The sequence below is a fragment of the Takifugu flavidus genome, chromosome 9, assembly GCF_003711565.1.
Source record: "Takifugu flavidus isolate HTHZ2018 chromosome 9, ASM371156v2, whole genome shotgun sequence".
Taxonomy (NCBI): Eukaryota; Metazoa; Chordata; class Actinopteri; order Tetraodontiformes; family Tetraodontidae; genus Takifugu; species Takifugu flavidus.
Window position 1 is genome coordinate 3395147 of NC_079528.1, and position 25860 is coordinate 3421006.

At 43.3% G+C, this 25860-nt stretch overlaps 1 protein-coding gene across 14 annotated transcripts in view; it reads left to right on the forward strand.

Moving 5' to 3' along the window:
* Positions 1-25860, forward strand: part of tenm2a (teneurin transmembrane protein 2a) — a 176394-nt gene that overhangs the window by 55972 nt on the left and 94562 nt on the right. For 8 of the 14 annotated variants that reach the window (XM_057042742.1, XM_057042745.1, XM_057042744.1 and 5 more), the window contains 2 exons: positions 97-390; positions 6062-6112. In XM_057042742.1, coding sequence (XP_056898722.1) covers positions 97-390; positions 6062-6112 — 345 coding nt within the window. The remainder of the gene's footprint in view (positions 1-96; positions 391-6061; positions 6113-25860) is intronic. The other 6 variants (XM_057042747.1, XM_057042755.1, XM_057042750.1 and 3 more) reach the window with 1 other exon arrangement.

Consider the following 25860-nt stretch of genomic DNA (forward strand, 5'->3'; position numbering starts at 1 on the left):
TGTTTGCTTGTGCAAGCGTTTGTGTCTCCATTTACTGATTATGTTGCTCTCTAATCACCATCTTAAGTAACTGCCTTTATGTGCTCCCCCCCTCAGGCGGTAACTTCACACTGGCCGAGCTGGGAGTGTGTGAGCCATCGCCGACTCCACACCCGGCTCCCGTTCCCTACTGTCCTGACCTGGGCCTCCTACAGAGGGGCTATTCGCTCAGCGCGGGTTCTGATGCCGACTCGGACCCAGAGGGACCGCTGTCCCCGGAGCGTGCCATCCAGCTGTGGGCCGGACAGGGGAGGGTGAAGTCCCGTCGCAGCTCGGGTGTGTCCAGTCATGAGAACTCAGCACTGACGCTCACTGACTCTGAGAACGACAACAAGTCGGATGATGAATCAGGTAGGACTGAGGACTGTTAGAAAAATACGTGCGTCTGATAAACTGTGGGCCAGTGACTTGAAGGATGGAGAAAAAACAGCAGTAGAAGAAAAAGGCTAACATATATGTGATAGTTTCTAAAGGCACATTTAATTGTCTTACTAGAGCTCTCACAAAGATATCCCCTTTGCGTGAATTTCAAATTGGATTGAATTTGTAGATCAAGGCTGTTTAGATCTGAAGAACAGCGGACCCTTCCCTCTCTTCAGCAGTAACACTTAGCACGAGCATGCTAACCCTGCACTATTTATTGTGCGATGGCAGCGACAGTCATTCAGACAAAAGAGAAACGAAAGATGGATTCTTTGGATTTCTGCCGGGGAGATCAACCGTGCATCTTAACTCTTGTGATGCTCCTATCCTTCACGTCACGAGCGCATCCTTTGAATTTCCACCAGAGTGTGACTGCCGCACTCCCACAGGAAATCTCCACCCTTTGGAAACTTTATTGCCAACTTCCCATTTGCTTGTTAATCCCGGCGCAGTCGTAAACCGGCGGGCGCCTCAGTGAGGTGTCAATGGAGGTTAATGAAAAGTGGATGGAAAGAAAAACAACAGTCTAATTAATTGAATTTCAGACAGCCGCACATATCGTGAAAGAACCTCCGCTGGACTACGGGCCTCTGAATAACCAATAACTTCTGCCGACTGATCAAACTACTCAACGCCTATTAAACACGTCAAGAAACACCTTCCCTGAGACGTGCCTCACATCCCATCACCCGATAATTGCTTTGTGGTTAATTACCAAGCTAATCTTGCAGCCGCAGATATCAGCCGCAGACGCCGCTCTCATTCTCTGTCTCAGGGCCAGGAGAACGCCATTGATCGCTCTGTCACCGACATTTCCAGACTTTGTATTTAGCTTCTTAATCCCGCGCTGTATTGTGATAATCGGTCGCCTGCAGTACGATGTCAGTGCACGTTGAAGATCAAAAGTTTGTTTTTTTTATTTTTCTTCAGTTTCCAAAGAGGAACTTTAAAAGGGGGAATTTGTGGATATCTAAATGTTAACTTGACAGGAAGTCAGTGGCCTGCTTATGCAGAACATATGTCAACTCAAAGTAAAGAACACATCAAAAGCTTGTCTTTCGCAAAAAATAAAATAAAATACAGGGTTAGGTACCCTTAGTTGATTCACAGCCTCAGGCCCGTCTTGCAGGTTGACAGACGAGAGATTTCCATCAGTCTTCTGTAACGCTGTCTCTGTCAGCATGCGAGATCAGAGGCTGCACAGCAGCCTGATAAAAGCAGCACATTTGCAAGCGTGTCTGATCGAGTCAATTTGTTAGTTTCCTTGGTTGCTCAGAATGAGGAAATCTACCCATTTGTTCCCGCGCCTACCTCCAAACGGAGCATCTGATACCGCAGGCCTTTCACGCCTCAAAGATTCCGCTCCCCTCAGACCTAACCGGTGTGCGCCCCCAGCAGGGATGGTGCTAAAATTGAAAGAGTGTGCATTTGTACGTAACCGACGTGATTTTGTCTATAAGTGGGTGCGAGGCTGTGTGTGAGGCCAAACCTTGAGCATGTGTGTCTTGGTGTGAAACAGGAGCAACGGGAGTGTCAAAACAGCAGAAGCAGGATCTGAGGGTCTAATAATAGAGATTGACAGAAGCAGACAGAGATACAACATCATAAACACATGCTAACAAATCAAAAAGACGGCGACGTGCTAAAACACCAAACAGCACGCTGCACCGCTCTCATCTCCCAGCGCCTCTAACAAGCTTCAGAACTCTCACCTCTCTGTGCTTCTTTTCATCTTCCTCTTCTCCACCCTTTCTCCTTCAAGGAGCTTATTTTGCTGGTTCTTTGCTGGTTCACGTCGCACCTCTCAGCATCCCTTGTTGTGCTCCTATCGGTGCGGCTCGCCAGCATGATTGACAGGTGTCGGTTTAAGGGTCAGAGTTCCTCCTTCCTGGCGGGAGTATACATGTGAACTAATTTGGACTCGTGCCTGATTGCACTGCCAAAATAGAAATTTCTGAGCGATGGTGACAGATCCTGTCTGACAGACTGGTGGGGGGTTAGGGTGGGGGTGGGTTTCAGAAATGTTTGGAATGGTTTCCTCCCACATTTCATGCTGAAAACTGCATGTTCTATTTGGCTTTTTATTTTTTTAACAAAGCCAGTCGATAACAGATTACAACGTGTGATCTTTTGGATGAGCTGCAGTAGTTAATCATGGTGCTTGATGCCATTTTTAGTCCCAAAACTCTTTTCACCAAGCAGAGGTGTATAATGATGCCTTTGATTAGACCTGCTCCTTTTTCAAGGGGAGACCTGCCTAGAGGACAGCAGCAAAGTCTGATAAAAAATAAAATGAACAAGACTTTAAACCTTTTCACATAAGACTGGCACAAAGACATCACTGATATCACCAGAGTTTTAAATTCATTTAATGTAACTATTTATTGGGTTCCAAGTGTGTTTTGGTTTTTTCCCCCAGGTTGGTTTTTACTTTGGGGAAGTTGTGTACTGAAATGAGTCTTTTATATCAAACAATAACTAATCGATCCATCCAGGAACATAAAAGGTATTATCTTCATGTCTAATATTGTGTCAAAGTCTCTTAAGTATATGTGTTTAATCTTCCCAACATAAGACTATGAAGCGTTCATACACAGCACATTGGTGTGGTCACAATGCTGCTTCATGCCCTTTTTGACAAATAAAATATTAATGTATATAAATTCCTGCTGCAGTGTTGAAGCCTCATCAATCAATTATAACCATAATCAGTTAAATGTCCTCTTTTAATCTGGGCAAAATTTGATATTTAATTTGATATTTTGATATTTATTTGATATTGCAAGCTTATATAAAATGATCCTTTATGTCCAGCTCATCTACACACACCTGCAGAGACACTAACAGACAAATACTATAAGAAACCCAAAAGAAAACAGTAAATATACCAGCTAGCCATTCATTTATATAGTTCAGCAATGTGGTATTTCACTCTTAGACCTCTGGCATTCACTCAATCCGTTTCTAAACTATTCTAATTAGGTTTTTTTCATTTACTGCTAAATTCCAATTACTGAAAAGTATGTAAGACTTTTAAATTGGTTTTGTAAGTGCAACTCAGGGATTTTAAAGTTATTCCACATCCAGCTTTATTGTCCAATATTGAATAGGAAATTTCCTTTTTATAGCCCCTTCCAGACCTTATTAAAATGAAGAGACCGGAGCGTTGACTTGGCACAGCCATGTCCGAACTTTGTTTGCAAAAGCAATACAGCGACAAACAAACACAGAAACGGGAAACAGCATCAAGAGATTTCATTTTGGCAAAGTAGAGGAAGAGATTTACTGTCACACCAGGCACGGCCTCATAAAACTTCCGTCTGGAAACAGACAGGAGAATAGAAGTGCTTGTAAATTCCCCGCCAGCAATACCTGATGACTGCATCCAAACTGCATTGATTAGAAGGGAGGATGATTAAAACACGCATTAGATGAAATAAGATCGCTCTTTGACATTGATTTAAACCTGAAGCCCATGACAGACTTTATAGCCACAATCTACAGCCCAGTACATGTGTGTGTGTGTATGTGAGGCTAGCAGGGGGGGTTCCACGCCTGTGTGATACCCTCTCATTAAACGGCAGCCTGTGATAGAAGCAGGCAGGGTTTAATTCAGCTTCAGCATTGTTTCATGCTAATAAATCTTGGCTTTACTCATAAGGCCGACTTTATAAACACGGACACACTGTGGATGCGCAGTCAAGGAGAGTCCCAGCCGCGCATGCATGCCGATTAGCTGCTTTTTGACGGTCTGCCGCTCCTTCTTCTCCTTTTGGTCCAATCTCTCCATCTGCTCAGCTGGATAATAAATCATAGCTTAGTATTGTGACATATGTGACAGGATATATTAATCTCATAATTAGAGACTGAAAGGTGGCGCTAAATTTAGTCTGGCCTCTGTGCCTATTGCCTGCTCCACATCTGGCCATGCTCAATTGCTTAGTTTCCCTCACTGGTGCCGTCATTCTTTCCACTTAAACGCTGGTCTGATATGTTGCTTGAAGCTGATGTTAATTTTGATTTTGGAAAGCAGAAAACTTTTTAAATGCATCTTAAAACGCCCTGATTTGCGAATCAAATTTACTGTGTGAGTACTGCTGATAGAGTGCGACCACATTTTCCTTTTTCAGAGCAATGAAAGTCTCAAATGAACACAGCTATTCATTAGTTTAGACCAAAGCAAACTCTATACTTACCATAAGATGTCTTTCTTCTGCCCAATTACCAAGTTGTTGTTGAAGGACTTAAGCATTCCTCCCAACCATAAGACTGTTTATACCACAGGAAGTGATTTTAAGACCTTTTTTTTCCTGCAAAGCAGCTAGTCACAATACCAGTAAACTGGTCCAGGCAGCTCCTGTCAATCAAATTCAAGCAACACTTATAGAGTCAGACTGGTGAGGTCCCCCAAGACCCCTGCAGGCCCCTCGGGGCCTCTGTGAGTGTGTGAGTAAGAAACTGAGAATGAGAGGTTTTTGGTGTTTTTCCTTTTTTCTGTACGCATGCGTGTGTGCGTGTGTGTGTGTGTGTGTGTGTGTGTGTGTGTGTGTGTGTGTGTGTGTGTGTGTGTGTGTGTGTGTCTGTTAGGGTTGGGGGCATTAGCCTCTGATTGAGTTTTCTGAGAGCAACGTGGGGTACAAAAGGCTCGACAATGGTCTAACAGAATTAGCAGCTAGTGATGAATGGTGTGCGAGAGCAGGCCTGACAGCTTGCTTTCACAGGCACGCACAACTGACCGTGCACGCGCGATTGTGTGCTTTTTTGTATGCAGGCCTCTATATTTTACAGACTCCAAAGGTTCAAGGACTTTTTGTCCATGCAGTGAGAACAGTACAAACAGGAGTTAATAGTAATGGACACGCATGTTTTCATAAAATGCACGCAGAGACTTTGGCTGTGTGTGCCTCTCATGGGGCTGGAGCCCAGGGTTTGAAAGATTGCCTTGCAGTCAGGAGTCAGGATCAATAAATATTGGTCTGTTCAACATACAGAGCACATGTTCCCTCTCCCCTCTGAAGAGCACATGCTCTGTATGTTACTCATGCACTCATGCAGAAGCCCTGATGAATAATGGGAACAAACATTAACGACAACCTTCAATGATTCGGTGAAGATAATGTTGATACCCATACACACACACTCACTCACACACAGATGCATTAAACATAGTCGATGGTGTTAAGTTACATCAGAGGGGCCAGGCAGCCGAAATATCTGAGAAAGAAAATGAAAGTATAAATGATACAGACCTGATAGAGAGCAGAGGCGGCTCTGTGCAAATTAAAGCTAACAAAAAAGACATCCAAAAGTCTTGAGTTCAGCGTAAATGGCAGTGGCTGCAATTTACATCCAAACATGATTCTGAACACTGTGGTTTGAAGCAAGGATGAACCCAAAAGTGGGAATGCCAGGCCACATTTACTTTGTTTACAGATGTTTACTATCCGTACTGTATCATCCATGCACTTCTTAGTTGGGTCTTAAACTTGGTTTGAACTTTTAAAGTCATGTTTCATCTCCTGATTTGCCATAATCACTTTTTTTTTGTTTGTTTCCTCCTGGTTTTTCTTTCTCCCCTCCACTCGACAATCTCACCCAGCTTACCTAGATGATGAGGATGATGAAGATCCCTTTGGAGACTATGTAATCAGTAAGTGATGTCTGATTATGGCCTCCTGTAAAGATTACTCGGCCGACCACAGGCCCATCCACGTGAACATGTTCGTGTTTGGAGTGCTTTTCTGTTCTTTAGACTATTGTGTGTGTATGTGTGTTTGTGTTATTTACTGTTTCATCCATAAGTTGCTGCTTTTATGTAAGAGGCACTTGCAAACGATATAATGGCCTCTAACTAGGCTTGAAATGAGAGCATCATAGTCAGGTCTGCTCAATGGTTTGCTCATGATGGCACATATTACTGTAATTCCGGTACCTCCAATCTACACATTGGCACAATTTTTCCCCCTCCTTTTTCTTCTTTTTCCATTTCACTGTTAAAAGTTAGCAGGAAATTGGCAATAGCCGCAGAGAGGGACAGGAAAGTAATGGGTTTCTGTACATTACCCACGTGTTTCATCAGATATAATATGCAGCCATTCTTGGTTTCACATACCTCATCTACCCCTACAAGCCCCGTTCATTATGATCTTGTGTCCATTAGCACACGTCCACAGGTTTAATCTCTTTACGCTTGATGTTGGGAAATTTCCCAGAGGGTGCTCGCACTGCCTCCCTCTTCCTAGGTCATCTGTATTTATTTGTGTGCCCGGTATTGTTTGTCTCCAGATTGTTACTTTTTGTGCAAACAAGTTCCAATCTGGAGATGGATGGGCATGAGCACGAGTAGAAAATGTCAGTTGACCTGTAATGTGCATTTTTAAACCCTTCAAGTAAATCAAAAGACTTTAGCGCTTTCGCATGGATTTATGTAACAATAAATACGGAGTATAAAACTTTTCATTTATACATATGCATTAACATCTTTCTGTTTACTTTAGGCTTATTACCTGATATTTACCAATTCAACTCACTGGTTTAATTTGATATTTACTCATTAAATTTCTCTATGACTTATTTTGTTACTTTCTGGGAACATTAAGCTAGAAATATACTCACCGCACAGTTTCCATGGTTTCCGCAGCGTAAATATTAATGTCATTCTCTGAAATGAAACTTGAGATTATATCGAAGTGATACAGTGTACAATATCTGTGAGGGATAATAACTTAAACTTAAAATGGAAACATTTCCTTTAAGAATGAATGCAGTCTGGCTTTAGATAAAGCTTTAGAAATAAAAGATGGGGAGTAGATTAAAAAAATCTATTAAGTGTTTCACAGATAATTAAACTGGCAGTTCTTCACTGACAGTAATCTAGAAGATACAAGACTATCAATAGCAAAAGCCTGGCAACTGCATAAATCACAAACTCCCATACTTCCACCCTAATGTCTACAATTATTAAAGCAGTATTTCATTTGGTTACGGTTTATATTTTAACCCAACATTAATTGCGCCTCGGATAGATCTCAGATGGCTCGGACCTTTGGATGTGGAGCCATGTCCTCCATGTTCCTCTCAGTCCAAAAACTTGCATGTTGGGTCAATCAGACTGTCCAACCCCCCCCCCCCCCCCCCAAAATGCAAGTCTGTGTGTCCTTTAATGGAGCACCCAAGAATGTGTTCCTGACTTTCAACCAGTGACTGTTGGGATAGACTTTAGTGGCCACTTTAGGGTAATCAGCTATTTGCTGGTAAAGGATGGACAGGGCACTGACTTAGAACATGTGATGGAATATCGAAATCACGAAGAACAATATCAAACCCTCATTAGTGCCACTCAAGGCTTTCAGGAGAAACCATCATTAATCATGTGAACAGCCAGAGTGGAGACTGTTGGTCGACAGGCTGTACGTAGGTGCAAAACAACAATTATCAAATCAGCCCTCCTTGTTTTGCTGTCAAAGTTTTAATTGTATGTTTAAGATTATAGTTGTCTACGTTTTCTTTGGCTTCCCCTGTATCAGAGAGGACAAAATAGGGGTACATGATGGAATACCTCAGAGATCAGGACATAAAACTGACATTGTTAGATTTTGAAACATGTGATGCTGATATTAGGCTTCATCTTAATCCTTGCGAACGCTGCCGCCACTTGATTGATCTGCATCTTTAATAAACTAAGCTGATATTCTTACACTTTTCAACACGAGGATCCGCACAACTGCGCACATATCTGCAGATCGTTTGACATTGTCACACCCGGCTCTAGAGTACGGCTAGTTTGCTGAAAGGCACTAGAAAATATATCCGAAAAATACTCCAAACTACTTCTCAAAAGACAGCAAAACCGTCCACATAATACGAGAAAAGATATTTTTCTGACCTATAAAGTCCAAAATAATTTAAAAGAATAATAAACCAAAATTATTTAAACACCTACAGCAAAAAAAAAAGTACTGACTAATGTAAAAAACTTAAGCAACATCAAGTTGCGTCTGCACCACTGACTCCCTTGGCAGCATCAGAACTCTTTTAAAGGCTAGGCCACTCCTACTGGATCACACCGATGTTAATTGAATATTTAATCCAACCAAACTGGTTATTCCCATGACTAAACACAATTATGTCACCATGAAAATGCGTATATGCAGTTACAGAGACATATTAACCAAAGATTACCCCTCCCACACAGAGAACCTACACTAAACCACTGTTGGTATGATCCAGTAGCCCAGAACCAGAAAGGTAGCACAGTGGTAGGAAGCAGAAAGAAATAATCAGAGACAAACATTTTGAAATGCCCTGGTCTGCAAAACTTAAATAATAAATGATCAATTCCCAATTTTAATCAAGTGTCATGTGACCCTATTTCCGTTGTACCAGATAGTAAAAAATAGCACTGGAAACCTACGACATGTAAAATATAGTCGAGTTGTTCGCCCACCAAACCATTCTGAAGATGCTACCTGGCTATTGTGGGTGTATAGTTGGTAAACATGTCTGTTGAATGAGACTCTATGTGCAGGATCCACCTAAAACAGCCTTTAGACGCATGTCAGACATACTGCAGATCATCTGCTGGCGTTCATAAACAAACTTGACAAATCCATTTGACAAATCAAGACCCTGACCATAGTTAAAGTTAGTTCTAAATCAGATTTCAATTTTTTTTTAATAATGATTCATTATAGCCTGGTAGCATGCTTGCATTTACATTTCACCCTGCAGGACATTAAAGAGTCTCTCAAGGTTTTTCCTGTTCCTCAATTACTGAGCTACTGAGTCCAAATAAATGGGAAATCTTGTTCAGTTTCTCCATCTCTCATCTTTCAGATGAGATTTTATTCATAAGATAGTTTCTTTGAATAAGGGCAAACCCAGAGTAAAATATAGCATTACAGTTACCCCTCAATGTCCTCAATCAAGATATACAGAAGTTTCAAAAAGAGACCCTACTGAAAAGTCAGCAAATGACATCAAGCAGATGGTTTAGAGGATGTTTTCATTTTCTAAAATTACAATTGACTAAATGTTTATGGTTGCGTGCGTAAAAGCCAGTATAGGAGGAACATGTACCTTGACTGGACCCTCATCTGTGCAGACCCCTGGACATGTCCACCGTTCATGATTACAATATGCTGAGAAGTTTCCGAGCTATCCGAGGACATGAAGTTGGGATTGCAAGTTTACAATATGGTTTGCATAACAAAGCGCAGGATGAGAGAGGTAACCCTGCGGAGACTGCTGACACAGCAAAAACGTCGAGAGGTTAGCAGTCCTGGACTCCTTCAAAAAAAACATGACAGGGTGTAACGAGGTACCAGTAGTACAGGGAAACTTTTATAGCAAATCAGAGTGAGAAGCAGGGGGGAGCTGCTGTTTTACACTTCCAGAGGGAGGCCTTCCAACAGCTGTCACCTCTTTTTCATTTTTTTTCTCTTATTTTATCATTTTGCAGTAAAAACACATTTGAGCAGCATTGCCAAGTCCTTTATTCTTCCTTTTCTACCGTTGTCTCGCAGCGTGTTCCTCCAGCAGAGTGATTATGATTATGACGGTCTGATTGGTGTTTTTGTTTTTGCGGTGATGAGACGATCAATGCCGAGCTGAGCGTGAGCGCTGGGCCTGCAGAGCCCAGAGGAAGGACAGGAGACTGTAAAAGAGTCGTCATCTAAGAAAGAAACGAGGATCTAAAGATTTCAGAAAGAGGACAAGCACAGGCGGAAGGTCAGAACTCTGATGTGTACCGGAACTTAGTGGAGAAAACAGGGAACTGAGAAGGAGGAGAAGCATTCACAAGGAAGATCCAACAACAATACAGCAGAAAAGATGGCTGAGGATTAACATTCTATGAGTGTCTGGAAGCAGCATGATAATCTCTGCCGTCCTGCAGAGCACTGTGGGAATCCCACCCCTTGCCACGAGGGCTGAGGCCACCTGCCGGGCGGACGGGTGTTCAGCACACGTGTGTGTCTTCATGTGCGTCTCTTAGTCTGAGCACAGAAGGTGGAAGGAGGTGTTGATTCCAGCTCCCCAGCATGCAGAAGTCTTAGCAGCTGGATGGATGCACCTCCAGGCAGCAAGAGTCAGGCATGGCACCCGCGACTTTCATTAGAGACACGACGGTCCGCGGTGTTCAATTACGCGTTCGCTGCCGGCCCACTTTTCAAATCCAGCTCGACATTCCAGATACAAAAGGAAGAGGGGAAAAAGTCCAATATAGTATAATTAGCGCAGATGTTTTCCTCCTGTAATGAAAAGGAGTCAGTGGATAACTCCTCACAGAGATTAATCCATATTGATTGGTGCTTCACGTGGTCTCATTGAAGGAAGCGCCACGCCACGGGGAAGCGCACAGCGTGGGGAAGCATGGCGTGCCATTGACTTGCAACAGAGAAGAAAGAGTGAGAAAGCAGCATATAGCGGTAGAGTTACGGAGCTATCTCCAGCTGCTCATTGCACCTGAATTGCTTCTTTTTTTAAAAATTATTTCATTTGTTTTATTTTCTATGCACTGTAAATTTTTCTGAATAAACTTCTCCCAGTGTTTCGTTGCCAGCAAAGCCTTTACTAAGAAGCAGCAAAGTCGGGAAATATTTGGAGAATGTTGGTAAATCCCACTTTCTGCCATGAAAGTCTGTAGTATAGAATGCCGATTTACCTTGCCCACAGGTGCTCAGGAATCTCCTAAATAAGATCTTTAAATAATCTGTCACGTGGTCCACATTGCTATGGTGATCTTTGGGGTGGTTCATGATGCTGTAATCCTTCCCTGAATTACGCCAGGCCCTTCAGCCATGATCCAGCCTTCTGGTTTGGACATTTTAACCTTCTCTTTGGAGTCTCATGGTGACATTGAAGCTGCTCATTGTTGCACTGTGACTACAGAAATGTTTCCCCTGTAAATACGATGTATTTGCTCACGCAAATCGAAGGAATTTAGATTTTTTTTTTGTACTAATAGCAGCCGTATTATTGCCAGCAACACTTGTTGAGTGTCATTATTTATAAAGTTTATAGCATGTACACCTCTTTTTTCAAAATAAAACTTTTTGAGCCTTTTGTCCACAAGCAAACTCCGTTTAAGGGTCATGAAAACTGACATTTTCAAAAACTACCTCCGGTAAATTTATGTTCGGTTTATATATTTAGACAAAAGTATATTTTCCCCCTTTTATTTGTCAAGTGTACAATATTTTCTACTGTATATTTGCAAAAAGCATGTTCAGGTTCACAGAGCAGCAGGTAGCTGAAAATAAAGACAGGAACACTCACATTCAGAAATCTGCCCTTTGATATTGGTCAGAAAGGAGGCTGACAGGAACATTATAGCCCGACGTAAATTGTGTGTCGGTACCGAGACTCTATCAACTGTGAAGAACACAAGAGCAAACCTTCAGCAACAGCATGTAGCAGAGCGCTAATACATCACAGCAAACAAGCATCCTCAAAGGCTCATTTATCCTTAAACAATGTTGGATTTTAATCATGGTCAGCTTTCGACTGAAAGAGGAGAGGTAATGAAGCTCGTGGGTGGAGATGCTGTGGATCTGATTTCAGGATTGAGCTTTTGCCTTGTAGACAGCTAATTGGGAAGATGCTGGTCAGAGGTGACAGAAACCTCCCCGGTAATCACAATTACTATTAAAATTACTACAGTTTTACTGGTAATTCTGTGTGAAGACAAGACTGAGGTTGTGAAATGTAGTGTAACAAATAGTAGTGGGGGGGTGAAAGCATAATTTATGTCTTTAACTTTAATGAACTCCTTTTAGAGGCCAATTGTAAAACAGTTGGAAAGTTATTGATATTTTCAAATTGTACGTGTTAAGTGAGTTATTTTTTTATTTATTATAAATTATTCTGAGGCTTTTGTTTTGGATCATCAAGTAAGAAACTGTCCTATTCATTTTTCCCATCCACTGTCTAAATTGTTACTTCAAAGCTGCGAGAAGCTGCTGTTTTAAGTCTGAACGAGATGGATCACTTAATCAGGTATAATCTGTTTACTAGCTTCTTGTTTGATACAGTACAAACCAAATATTGTTTCACTAAATCAGAGTGCACTGTTAAGCAGAAGAAGAAGACGGGGGAAAAAAGCAGCGTCGGTTCTGTCAATACTCCTGTTAAAACAGTTTCTTCTCCACTCAATACTTACTTTAATAGGTTGGCTTTGCTTAGCTGGGAGTCAAATTGGAGAAACGGCAATAGATGAATAAATCTATATTCGAGTCTCTAATCTCCGACTCTGCACGTCCCTTTGTTTTGCCACGTAATGGTAAGAGCTGGCTAATCATCAGACAAGTATCTGCCTCTATCTTCCATCTCCACAACGAAACAGCCTGGCATCTCAGCTGCTCCCAAATCTGCTTTTCTGAACCTCGGCCACAGCCGAGGAGGGTATCGGCTGTACCAGCGGAGATGCTAGAGCCCAGAAATACAGAGAGAGAGTTTCCCAACCCTCCTCGGCCAAGGAGACTTTGTCGTAACAAAACCATTTCTCTGTGTCAGATGTGGGCAGGTTGTCCTTGTCTGTTACAGTGAACGCCTGCTCCCTGAAAGCAGGACCGCACCTGTCGCACCACTTAAATCGAACTGTCCTCAATATTCAATCAATGGGTCGAACTGTCCTCAATATTCAATCAATGGGTCGAACTGTCCTCAATATTCAATCAACGGGTCAGTTCCCCCCCCCCCCCCTCCCCAAGAGGTTTGTTATTTCTGCCTGTTTCCGGGGAGACAGCTGCTTTTGATTAAACGAGCGGTGACTTTTCTATTTCAGCAACATTTTGCAGGATTACCACAGCATGGTTATGCTGATGGTTTGAAATATGTGCAGGGGATAAAGAGAAGCGGTCCAAATCCTCTTCAAGCCTGCCACGACACTTCCACGATGACAGTCCTGCACAGGGAAATGTAGTCATGAAAACTCAGCAAAGCCAGCCGGCTATATCAGGTCAGATTAGGGTCCTTTCATTACTCACTTTTTTTGTTGGACCATAAATAAAACTTGCTTCGTGACTGTTCGGGTATCTCAAACACTGGATTTATGTCCGCTCTGTTTCAGGGCTTATACTGATATGGGTCTCAGAGGTCTGAGCTGTTGTGCATGTCCGAATGCCAAACCCTTCCCATCAGGCACTATATGGAAAATGGTTGAAAATGTTGTCCATCATTAACTGAAGCATTTGTCTCACCTATTTATGTTCATTCCTACAATAAACCAACATGTAATGGGTAAAATTGGGTTAACCAATGTCTATTGACATATAGTTAAGAATAAAAGTTTTTTCAAAGATGAGACAGGGTTAACAGATAATGTGTTTACACGCTGTATACAAAGACACATTCATTCTGCCGCCCAGCTCGGATACAGGAAAGTTTCCTCTCACTTGTACGGCTCATAACACTGAAAACAGCAAGCTTCACTGTTTCGGATAATTAGCTGCATGTTTGTTCTAATAGTATACCGTATATTTAACCTTTGTCTAATTAACATTAGATGCTTGTCATTCAGAGCCGGATCTTAACACAAACCCACGCTGAAATTGGCTGCACACTACCATACCATCTAATTATAGCATCCTGCACGTTTTGCAAAAGTCATCTTTTTTTCCCACTCAACAGTGCTGCTACAAACAACATCAGGACTGTCCAGACACATTAGTATGCTTCAGCCGCCTTCCAGCCGATTCATTCAACCCAGACCTGCATCATTATTAAAAATTAGTAGAAGCAAGCCCAGATTTGTTGGAGGTGTTCTCAAACACAACAGGAGTTGTGACAGATTTAAATAGAAAACGTGGCGCCAGACTGTAGAATTGACAGTGGTGCTTTTATTAACGTGTCAGGGGAAGCTAAGATGCCCGTTGGTGAAGCTTTTCCTTGTCGATATTGGAATAAGCCCATCATTATACTGTACAAAATGCACATGGGCGTTTGAAAATTGGAGAAGGCGGCTTCCATATTAAACAAGGTAGCGAGTTTAATCGTTGCTATTGAGTGTTTCTTGGTGATACTGTGATGCGTTATGTTCTCCCCGTCTTCACGTATTTTCTCCTGGTGCATCAGATAGTCCAAAACAGTGCTGATTAGGGATGCTGGAGACTGTGTGCTTGTGTGAATGTGACATGTTTGTGCCCTCTTATGTACTGATGACCTGTGTGGAGTGTACTTCTGATTCTGTCCCTGGTTCTAGCACCCTTGGGGCACTTTTAGAAAAACCCACCATTAGTGTTAAGCTACTATATTTCATTGATGCCATCAGATGCACCTTCTGTGATTGGATGATTATTTTGTAAAATTCAGCCCCATCCTTGATTGCAAAATAGTTTTTTTTCCCCCTGATGCGTGGAAATCAGTTTGAATGTCTGGGAGGGAATAGATGCAGGGAGGAAAACAAAAGAAAGACAAGCCCGGTCCATCAGCAGGGACTCACTAACGGACCTGCCATTCTGAAGTCCAATCACTTATTTTCCTGCAGCCGTGTGGCTTTTGTGGCACATTTTCTTTTTCTTTTCTTCCTTTTTGTATTATTATTATTTTCCAAAACAACCCTCCAAACTCTTTATTTTCACAGCATGTGTTTCAGTCAGCCACGAGACAGCACAGTGTAAAGGTGTCAGGAAGCATTCAAAGACACATCTGTCTCCGCTCTGTAGATTCACCTGATCTGCCAGCCTTTTGCCCTGCCGAGGTCTAGGTATGTTCTTTGTTTGTGCACCTGCTAGAACCTCAATCGCTGTTTTTGTTTGGTTTGATTTTGCCCGAGTCTGCGTAGGCATGCGCGCACTGCGGAGTCAAAGTGTTCCTTTTTGTCTCGGCTCTCTTCTCCACCGCTCTTCATCGCACATTTGTTGGATCTTCCCTAAACTTTTTAAACCCCACAATGCTCCTCCATGAAAAGGCCTCGTGGCCCTCTGAAGTCTGGAATTGTGACACTCTTTGTAGTCATGTCATATTTTGCTTTGTTCCCCCGATCTAATCGGGTTAGTCTGTGTGTATTTATATGAGCAGATGTACAAATGTGCCGTCAAGAGAAGACATAGAAACATGATTAGCATGTATAGGGCGGTTGCCACGGGTGAAGCGCGCTTTAAAGTGTTCTTGCACACAAAAATATTCACATACATGTGCATGAAATTACACAGACATCAGTTAACAATTTGCCTCAAGTGTTCTTGACTCGCTATGTTAAGGACTCATCCAAAGACTGTTGGTGTGAAAGGTAGGAAAGGTAACGTGCCTACGCGCTCTGCCTCTCTTTCTCTATCAGCCCATGGAACATGACAGGCTGTGCGCAGCTATGCTCGCTGTAGCCCAGTGTCACAAAGCCAAGCCTCTGTGTAATGAGGCCGCTTACACAAATGCACGCACGCAAAGCCATGCGCACGCGCAGACACCAACACGCGCACTTTTTCTTTTTTTGCAGAGGCCATGTGTTGGGATGGTGATAGAGGGCTGGCAGTTGGCAGACAGACTGCAGACGCTGTTCTTTGACATCAAACGTTTCAGTTCAGAATCTCACTTTCATGCCTTCTCACTCTCCCGCTCTCGTGCACGCGCGGCAACACACGCGCACGCCTGTACCCGCAAACACAACAACGCTCATTTCCTCTGATCTCGCTGCCAAAACTGAAAGACTTTGAAGGTCTAACACAGCCGGGCGAGCACGTACACACCAGCGTATTCCCAAGCACTGAAAAGTGAATACAATTTCATCAGCCATTGTTGAAACGCGCTCTGTGAGATGCGCAAACACGTTTCCTGTGTGATTCGAAAATGATTCCAAATATTCCTTTCCACTTTTAAGACGCCGGTGAAGCATCGCGATCTTTCCTGCAAACAGATAACGCACGTACGCGCCTGCAATAGCCACACATGCAGAGTGCGTCCTACGCCGCTGGAGCGTTCGGCCGTGTCTACAGGCGGGGTCACTGCATGATGTATTGAAAATAAAGCATCACGTGGGGATGTGATTGTGTTTAAAGCCTTAGTTAGAGCTGAATGCATACACCAAACAAGCATGGAAACTTTAAGGACTTCCACTGCTGTGATTCAGAAATCTTTTAAATACCCTTTTGTTATTTGCATTCGGAAATCATTTTACCACATGAAAGTGGAGGCTAATTAATGTGAACATGCCTCAGATCCAGATACAGATGTTCTGATATAGAAGAATATGTATGCGAATCATTGCAATTAAAGACGGAGAACATTAAACTCTAAGTTGTCAAATGCAGATAAAAGGCAATCAGGGGTCTAATGAGCAGTATCTCACTGCTGCTGGCAAGGTGTTTCTAACTAGCAATCACTCTCCATGAAGACTTTGATGGAGATTTTTTGCCGAAATGAAATGTCAAAATTGCAGTCTTTCCATTAAGAAGGACACGTTAGCATGCCGTAGATGTACTGCCAATTTACATACTGTTGTGCAATGATGGCACAGCTGTGCATTAATACTTCAGCCTTAAAGATTGTGTTTGCAGTGATGCTAATTTACATGTTGGCAAATCCGACAAACATCATTGTGGACACCCGAGACCTGAGACGTTAACATCAGTGGAAAACATGTTTAATGAACTATTATCTGCTTTCCTAGGAAACAACAATTTCCTTTTTATGGCGCACAGGGCACGATGTGATAGACGAGAAGACGAGGACTATATAGCAAAGCAACTGCAGCACTGTGTGACTCAAATGAAGGTTTAGCAGATTATCTAATTCATTTGCTCATCACCGTAGCTCAAACAACTTAAGGTACAGAAGATGCATTCATCTTACATGAAACTCCTCTACTTGGCCTTTTTCTGTCAAGATCATCTTAAAAATTCACTTCTTTGTTGGGTCATCATTGTAAACTTTGCTAATGGCTTCATTACCAAGAAAACAGCATAAAATAATTAAGAACATTGTGAATGTCTTGATGCAACCTTTGCTATGCTCCCCTGAATAATGTTGAGGTCTCTTTTACCCGTGATGGATGAATTGTTCCAGACAGTGATGGAGAGTGGACTCAAACAGACAAGATTGAGCGATATCACTTACAGTAGTTATGATTGATAAGATGAAAAGTGACCCATTGATTCATCCTGACCCGGCAGCCCTCGGCGGTGCGCTGACAGAGGTGAAATCGACTTCTCGAGGCTGTCGAAACTTCAGGGGAGCCTCGTGTGAACTAAATCTGGCCATGAGGTAGTGATCAACCTGGCCCCTAACGCATGGCTGTTTACTGAGTCGCATGGTGAGACACGTGCGCCCATTATGTACACACACACACACACACACCAGTCACCTTGATGGTCTGACTTAAGCTGCAGTATTGATTCAAACAGCAGCTTCTCTCTGGTTTGGAGGGAACGGGGGGCACTCACGGAGCGCTTCATATTTGTTTGATGCTGTTTGCACACTTGTTTTCACCCAAGTGCACATGTGCTGCAGCCGCCGCCGCCGCCGCGCTCCTCTGGAGAAAGTTGTTCGGACCCTCTGCCCTTCAAATTCATTTAGAATTCATGACCCTGACAGCTGTTTGTTTTTCCTCTCTGGAGAGGGGAAGAAGGATGGAGGGATGGAGGGAGCAGTGGTTAATGAGCGAGGCAGCGATATATATCGGAGGACGGAACAAGGGGGCAAAAAAGGGAGGGGGGGGTGCAGACAAAGTGGCAGAGGACTGATTCCGTTCCCGTCCCTGTGGCCTCAGAGCAGCTTGGCTTGTTGAGCATTTGAAACACATTGGACAATAAATGGCGTTATGAACAGCTTCCATATAAAAAAAAAAGAACCCTCATAGGCCACCAGTCTGAATGTGAATCTGCAACGCTGAAAGAATGCAAAGCAGGTCGGGCAGAAAGCTTAGAGGACATAAGGCTGCATGAGCGATCCCTCTGTGTAAATAGAGGTTTATTATAACAAGTCAAAGTTTATTGTATAAGTGCCTCACCTGGGATCAGCACAGCAAAATGTTTTGAAGCCTTTACAGCCACGGTGTGATGAGGGCCAAACCCTCTGGGACGGAGAGGGTTTTGTCTTTAGATATGAGCGGATGAGGGAAAAGGATACAGAGGAGGAAACGGGGGAAGGAGCAGAAAATACCAGCAGTAAGAGAGGAAGAGCGCAGGTGAACGGGGGAACAGAGCAAGAGATCTAGTGGACTAGTGATCAGATGAATGGAAAAGAGGTCCAGGGAGAGGTGCCATCCTATTTTTACACCTTTTCTTGGGGGAGTCCCTATTCTCTCGATCCATCCATCACAATGACAGGAACCCCTCGAACCTGCTTGTTTTTCCACCCCGTTTCCCTCTTGTTTTCTCCCTCGTTCTCTCTTTTCCCCGCTCCACCGTTTTAATGTGCACAGCGAGGTTCCTAAAGAACCCTACCTTTGATTTTACCAAGTCCAAGGGCACCTGCTGTAAATGAATGAAGTGTCCATTTAGAGCCGCTCAAATAGGAATTGCTTACTGACTAACAATGACTATTTTAAGCATGTCCTCAGACAATAAGCCAGTAAGCTCTTTCTCTCCCCCTCTCTCTCTTTCTCTCTCTCGCGCTCTCTCTTTCTCTCTCACAAATACACAGATGCACCAAGTTTACAGTGCTCCTTCGTCCAAGGCTGACTCTTTCCCTTCCAAGTTTTATGGTTTCTCTTGTATTGTCACAAGCAATTAATTTGGCTATAGCTTGTGTGTATTGATCTGCGTGGCACAGACTTTGTAATCCATTCAGGCCAGTAAAGAGGCTGCATTCGTGCCCGGGAAGAAGCCAGAGTATCACCCTCCAACACACGTCCCATCAACCCTAATCGACACCCATGCAGAAACACCTGTTTGTCTTAACAGGGGTGCTACATGTAGACTGGAGTGGTTTTGTAGAGCACTTGTTCTGCCATAGTTGATCTCTTAAAGTGCCTTCTTAGAGCACGTCTCAGTTCACTCAGTCAATCATCAGTTCACTCATTCACTCACTCACTGGTGGCAGAGATGAGAGACGCCCGTTTGTATCCGTTCACCCACTGAAGAGTCAGGAGTGTTCTTGTTGCCGAACGTTGATGTTCACTTCTGTCGATATATTTTAACAGTTTTAAAGGATAGCCATAATCAAAATTTGGACCATTTGAGTGCTTTCTGCAGCCCAAACTCACAGTCAGCTATTCATTAGGTTATTAAATGTTAATAACGTCATTCTTTTCAGTACGTGCAGCAGCCTCGGTCTCTGTGAGTTGTCTGGACTCCTCCTATGTATTTGCATGTGATGCACCTGTTGTGTCTGTCTCCACCTCTAGCTGGTAAATCTTCCAATCAGTTTCCATCTGACACGTCTGCATTTTTACATCCACAAACTAAGTGATTGAACTGTTTTTGTGGCTTCACACACTCATGGACACAATTTTCCAGACAGGAACGATTCGCTGCGACATGCATCTTTTTCTCAATGTTTCCTTCAGCTTAGGGTTTCAGATTGGATGTTCAGGCTTCAGCGAAACTGAAACACACAATCTTTTGTTTGTGTTGTACTGTTTACCTAACCATGTCGGGTTTGTTGCCGTTCTGCTTGTGTGTGCGCTTCTGATTAAATTCCCCGTTGCGAAATTCATCGTCTTTATCGAGCAGAAAAGGGAACGTTACATGCAGAACAATTTTTGCTTGATCAATGTCTTCATGTCTATTTGGGAGTCTTTTGCCTGCTACATAGCAGGTCTTTATTCTAGCCGGCCCACCTCAGACCCACCATGTCGAGAGGTCATTTGTCTCCATGTTAGAGCTGTCCTGTCCCCTGCTTGTCCTCTTTGTCTTCTCATTGCATCTCATTATCATTCAGCTATCTGAACCGCGATGATGTGGTTGGCTGCTTCCTTCTATATTTGGTTTCCCATTTCATCAGCTTCATTCATCCAGCCTGCCTGACTGCAGCCATTTCTTATTGTTAGTCTGTGGCTTCTGTTGCATGTTTAGTATCTGGAAAAAGACCCCGCTGGGCCTTTGAGGAAAGTTTTAGTTCCCCTAGAGGGATGCAAAGACTGAGACGAAGAAGAAAAAAAAAACCATCACGGGCAAACGTTTTTTCAGAGCATTGACAAAGGCACAGTTTATGAGGCCTGTTTTTGAAAGTGTGAAATTATGGAAAATTGGAAGCAGTAATTATTTTTTTCCCAGATGAAAAAAAAAAAGTTTGCAGGAATTTCAGGCACTTTGTCACCTACCTTTGACTTTGCTGAGTTAGAACAAATTAAAGGGGCATATGTCACAAATGCTTGGTTGCATGCTTGACCTTGCCCAAAAATATCTATTTTTAATTGTATAATTTTAGTCCATGCTTTCCTTGGTTTTCTTTGTTTATTTGTTCATGCTCAAAAGCACAGGGTGTTTTATTTTGAAATTTGACCTGTTTCGTCATACAATTTTCACAGGAACTTACTGTCTGGTGTGATCTTTTCGGCCCAAGAGACGTGGCTGTAAATTAGAAAGAGGTCAGAGCCACTTAGGGGGTGCTCCCAACACATGCTGCCGTGTTGTCTTGGAAACACAATGTTGAGCAGACAGTGATTATCTTTTGTTGCTGTGGCACCGCTGTAACATGCTAGTGTTTAGAGCCCTCCCCTTTGAAATGTTTAATATATTCTTCAATAGTCAACATAGTTGTAAGCTATCCTCAGGAATGTGTTGTTGTCACATTTGTACCTTCTCTGTCTATCTCATCCATCCTTCCATCCTTCCTTCCATCCCAAAAAGCTCACGATGAAATGCTTCTTCAGACAGAACAGTCGATTCATGCTGCAGACGTGAAGCAGGAGACAATGAAGAGATGCTCTGCCCTGCTCTGCTCTCCACTTTTATCTGCCTGAAAATCCCCTCTTTGGCACATGAAACATGGTCCGCGTGAGCGTTCACTCATCTCAAAACACAAACAAACGAGCTTGGAGGTGATGGTGTTTTTAGTCGTTCCACGTGTGCCAATATTTGCCAGAGGATGAGACAGAGTTCAAGTGATCACGAGAATGACAGCTTTCGGCGTCCCTCCTCCTGAAAAAATCCTGCCTCGATCCCACTGTTTGTTTCGCGCAGCAACCCTGTTGTTATATCCGTACAGAGTAAAGTCACATCATCTTCATTATAATACACCCGCGACTTCCCTTGCTTTCCCACTGTTGTTAAATTAAACAGTGTGAAAAGCCCCTGAAGTCACTTTTGGGGTGGAAAACATCTGCTAAATGGTCACATCTCACTCTCAAAACCATGGCTGCCCTGGGCTTTACCTGGCAAGTGTGTGTATGTGTGAGTCACTGTGTGTATTTAAGTTTTGTAGTGCAGAAAGCCTGGCTAACCCCCTCTGCACTTCCCAATGTCCTGTCTCTGAAGAGCTATGACCATTAAGCAGCTGTTCACTTCTAAATCCACTGAAAAAAAATGAGAGGGCTGCTTGAATGCAAATGAGCCGGTATGCACCAAAACCTGTCCTGGGGGACACACTCTTGGGTCAGAGACACAAAGAGGAAGGTACTGCACTGTTCATGTGGCTGGCTCGTGCACACGACGTGTACACACAGTTGCGCAGGCACATGTAGATTGAGGGTAGACCGATTATGCAGTGCAGGGATTCTCTTGAGGATCAAATGATCTTGCTGTAACTACATTTCTCTTGGTATCAGAAAGCGGAGGCCTCGGAGTCTGATACATCAGATTAAATGGACTCCAGGTACAGACTTGCTCTGTAAATACCTCTGTAGTCTCGAGCAAGTTGGCTGTGTTTCATATTCTCATTGTTTGATTTAGTTTGAGTCAAATCAAGCCGTTAGAATCCATGAGAGGCGGCTATAGGTATCTTTCAACACAGAGCAGCTATTTAAGTCTGTCAATGTCTTTTGTTTTCTGCCTTTCTTTCCTTCTTTTTTGTCACACACCAACCAAAGGCCTGATCGACCCATCTATAACAGTGTTGACAATATCGTTGGCTGAAAATGTCAACAAAGAAACAGCGACAAAGTGCTTGTAGTTTCAGATGAAGAGCATTATAGGAAATCAGGTCTTGCCAATGTTTGGGTCCGCGGTGCATTTTCCTTTTTTTCTGTCTTTTTATTTTTTACCTTAAGTGGTGACTGCCATGGCCAGTCAGATAACAGACAGTCAACAAATGCACTTTTTGGGGGAATAAAAAACAAAACTGCAAAACCAATAGAGCCTCAGGCCAGTCAGTGATCAGACCCTCGATAAAAATACATACATGTATTGATACTGAGACGTCTGTGTGTGTCTGTGTGTGTGTGTGTGGTGTGTGTGTGTGTGTGTGTGTGTGTGTGTGTGTGAGATACTCCTTGTATCCTATTCTAATAGGAGCTTAACCTTATTAATCACTTTAGTGTGCCGAGGGTGGCTCTGGTGACACTCACAGGCTCACTGACACAAGCGCAGTACTCGCTCAGGCAGAGGCTTGTCAATCTGTCATTAGTTAATAGCTCATTAGCACAAGGTGATTAATTACTGTGGCAGGGTGTGGGCCTGACAAGGATGCAGGGGGAGGAAAAGGACCACAGAGACGTTGAGAGCTTTCCATGACAGGAATATAGCGTGTTTCGCTACTATTGATTCTGGATTCGGGGCTGCAGGGGGCATCTGTCTGTGAAGGTGTGTGTGTGTTTGTGAGAGTGTGTGTGTGTTCTCTGCCGTTCTCCTGGAGGTGTTTTGCTAGGCTGTGTTTTTCCTCTGTCTCGTGGGGATCAGCTATAAAGGTTAACTAGTCTTTTCTTAAGCTTTCAGCCTCATGACAAATGACCGTGTTCAACCTGTGGGGGCACCTTACAGCACACCACCCCTCCCACCCAACCCCTCCCACCCCTCTCCCTTTTTCCTGTTTTTCCTTCTTACAACTTCATCCGCCCTTTCTTGGCGTTGTACGGGTCAGGAGGCAGGTATGAAGGAATATGAGGCAAATGGATGCAAGTGGGAGGACAGCAGAAGAGAACAAAAAGTGTCAGCATAAAGAGAAATAGCAAAAAAGAAAACATGGAATAACACAGTCGAGTGTGCAAATCTTCGTCTTGCAATTCAAATCGCCTAGTTAGAATTTCAGAAACACAGCTTGAAACTAAAAGTTTAATGATGAGATAAAGAAAAAAAGGAGAGAGATTGCACGAATCTGCATAATAGACCTAATAAGCAGAGGTCTCACTTCTCACACTAAGCACTTCTTCCTTCGTTTTGTCTGCAGCCTGCACTCTTACTCCATCCATCGTTCTTCCTTCTTTATAGCCTTCTTGCCTTGCGCTGCCCTCGCTGGAGGTGATGGGTCTGAATGGACTCTCCAGTGAATCTGGGAATCTGTGTAGCCTATATACGTCTAATGTATACGCTCATACAGATATGCCAGGCATAATGATACTGACTGGCATTGATAAATAGCATGTATGAGAAAATCTATAGCTTTGCGCTCACATATATGCATACATACATGTGTGTGTGTGTGCAGTTGGCCCACGTGCATGTGTGCATGATGGAGTATTACAAGGTGTTGTCAAGAAAGCAATTTGTTTCTGTCCCAGATGTGTTTTTTTTTTTATCATGACAAATTGACATGAACCTCATCTAGAAATCCAACATCTTCCCGTACGCTCACTCTGTTTCTACCTGGGCCACTCTTCCCATTTTAATATTATGAAGTCATAGCTGCACACCCACCCCCTCCCTCTTCTACCCACCCCTGGCTCCACCCTTTGCTGTAAAGTCGCCTCTGCGTCTGTGTATGTGCCAAGGGAGCTTATAGCCAACCCCCCACTCTCTCTCTTCCTCCCTGTTTGTGTGTCCGTCTATGTCTATCTACGGTTTGTGGTCAGATGCGTGTTCACGCTCGCGCATATCAGCCGGGTTTGAGCTGCGCACATGTCCATGACTCGTTGAGTATGATAGATGGCATCTGAGAATGTCACGAGATGTAGACGATGAGGAGGAGAGACAACGGTTCTCCAGAGTGGTGGCTCTGGGGTTGGCCTTTACCACTCGTCTTCTCCTCCACCACACAGCCGAGGCGCACACCTGTCTCTCCGAATAGCAGTCCACATTTTCACTTCAGCACACGTCTTGCTTTTTATTTCTGTATCAGCGTTCTGTTTCTACCACAGCTTCCAGTAACCTTCACTCTCCTCGCACTTTTCATGCTGCGTAAGAAGAGACGAGAGAAGGCTAACATAATAAACAAAGGCCATTTCTCCATTAAGTTGTTTGAGTATCATTCGTCATAGTCACGCTGAGTTATCCTTAAAAGCGCACTGAGATGTGAACAGCTTTGCTGATTCAGGGCTGCCGAAACTCCTGATGTTCCCTAAGCTGCTTAAGTAATGTGTCAACAGCTTATCAAACGTGGCCAGTATTGACTTTGCTATTATTATGTCGACGAGATGATGAGCTGCAGATGACCTCGTGGTTTAACAGGTGAAAGGATGACTGCCCTCTGCTGGGCTTTTCCAGGACCTTCACTCACTCACTCGTAGTAGAGGTCACAGATATACAGGTAGTCATTGTACTTGTTGTTGTGCCTCATTTGGTATTTTGTTAGTATTATTTGCCCCGACTCTGCCTTCCTTCGCAAGCATTAGTTTTATTTCCTGATGGTGGTCCAAATTTAGTATTAACCCCCCCCCACTTCCCTACTACACTCCACAATGGTGAGATTTAATCCAGCCAGATATGGCAGAAAAAGAAAAGGAGGATCCGCCTTTAGTGCAGGTTGATAAATGAGAATGCTAAAAAAGAACATTGGAAGGTTTGGTTTCCGGAGTAAATAGTGATTATCCTGGATCTGGGATGTTTGACCTCGCCATAAATTACCTGCAGTAATTGCGTGTGGTAATATGAGTCCACTTTAGGCTTAAGTGGAAATTTTAGCACTCTCCTTAACATTCCATGCGCTGACACCGAATGGCAGCAGAAGCATTTGAAAACAGCCAACCAAACTGACTGGAAATATACCGTATTTAATATGCCTTTTGAAATTCAGAATAGAGTCAAAACCTTGAATAATTGATGGAGTTCATAAGTTTTCCCTTCACTTCCCTTCACCTTTTATCAGGATCTCAGCATCAAAAGTGTTGATTTGTTCAATTAGGGAAACGTGGTGACTCTCTCCGACATTGCTCCGTCCCTTTACTCTGTACAGGCGAGTTCAGGCGTGTAAAATCTGACATGTGTGGTGACATCACACTTCCTTCCTTCCTTCCATCTCCCCTCCTCACCTCTCCCCATGCGTTCTGTCATCATTCCAACTGTGTATCTCTTTTTTCCTCCCAGGTCTGTTCTCTCTCTCCCCTTTTGACTGTGATGCCATTCTTTTTTATGGCGCGCAGGTGATTCTGTCCCCCTGTCGCGCCCCGACACTCAGGGATCTCTTGCTTCTCGCCTGCCCTTGTTGCCAACC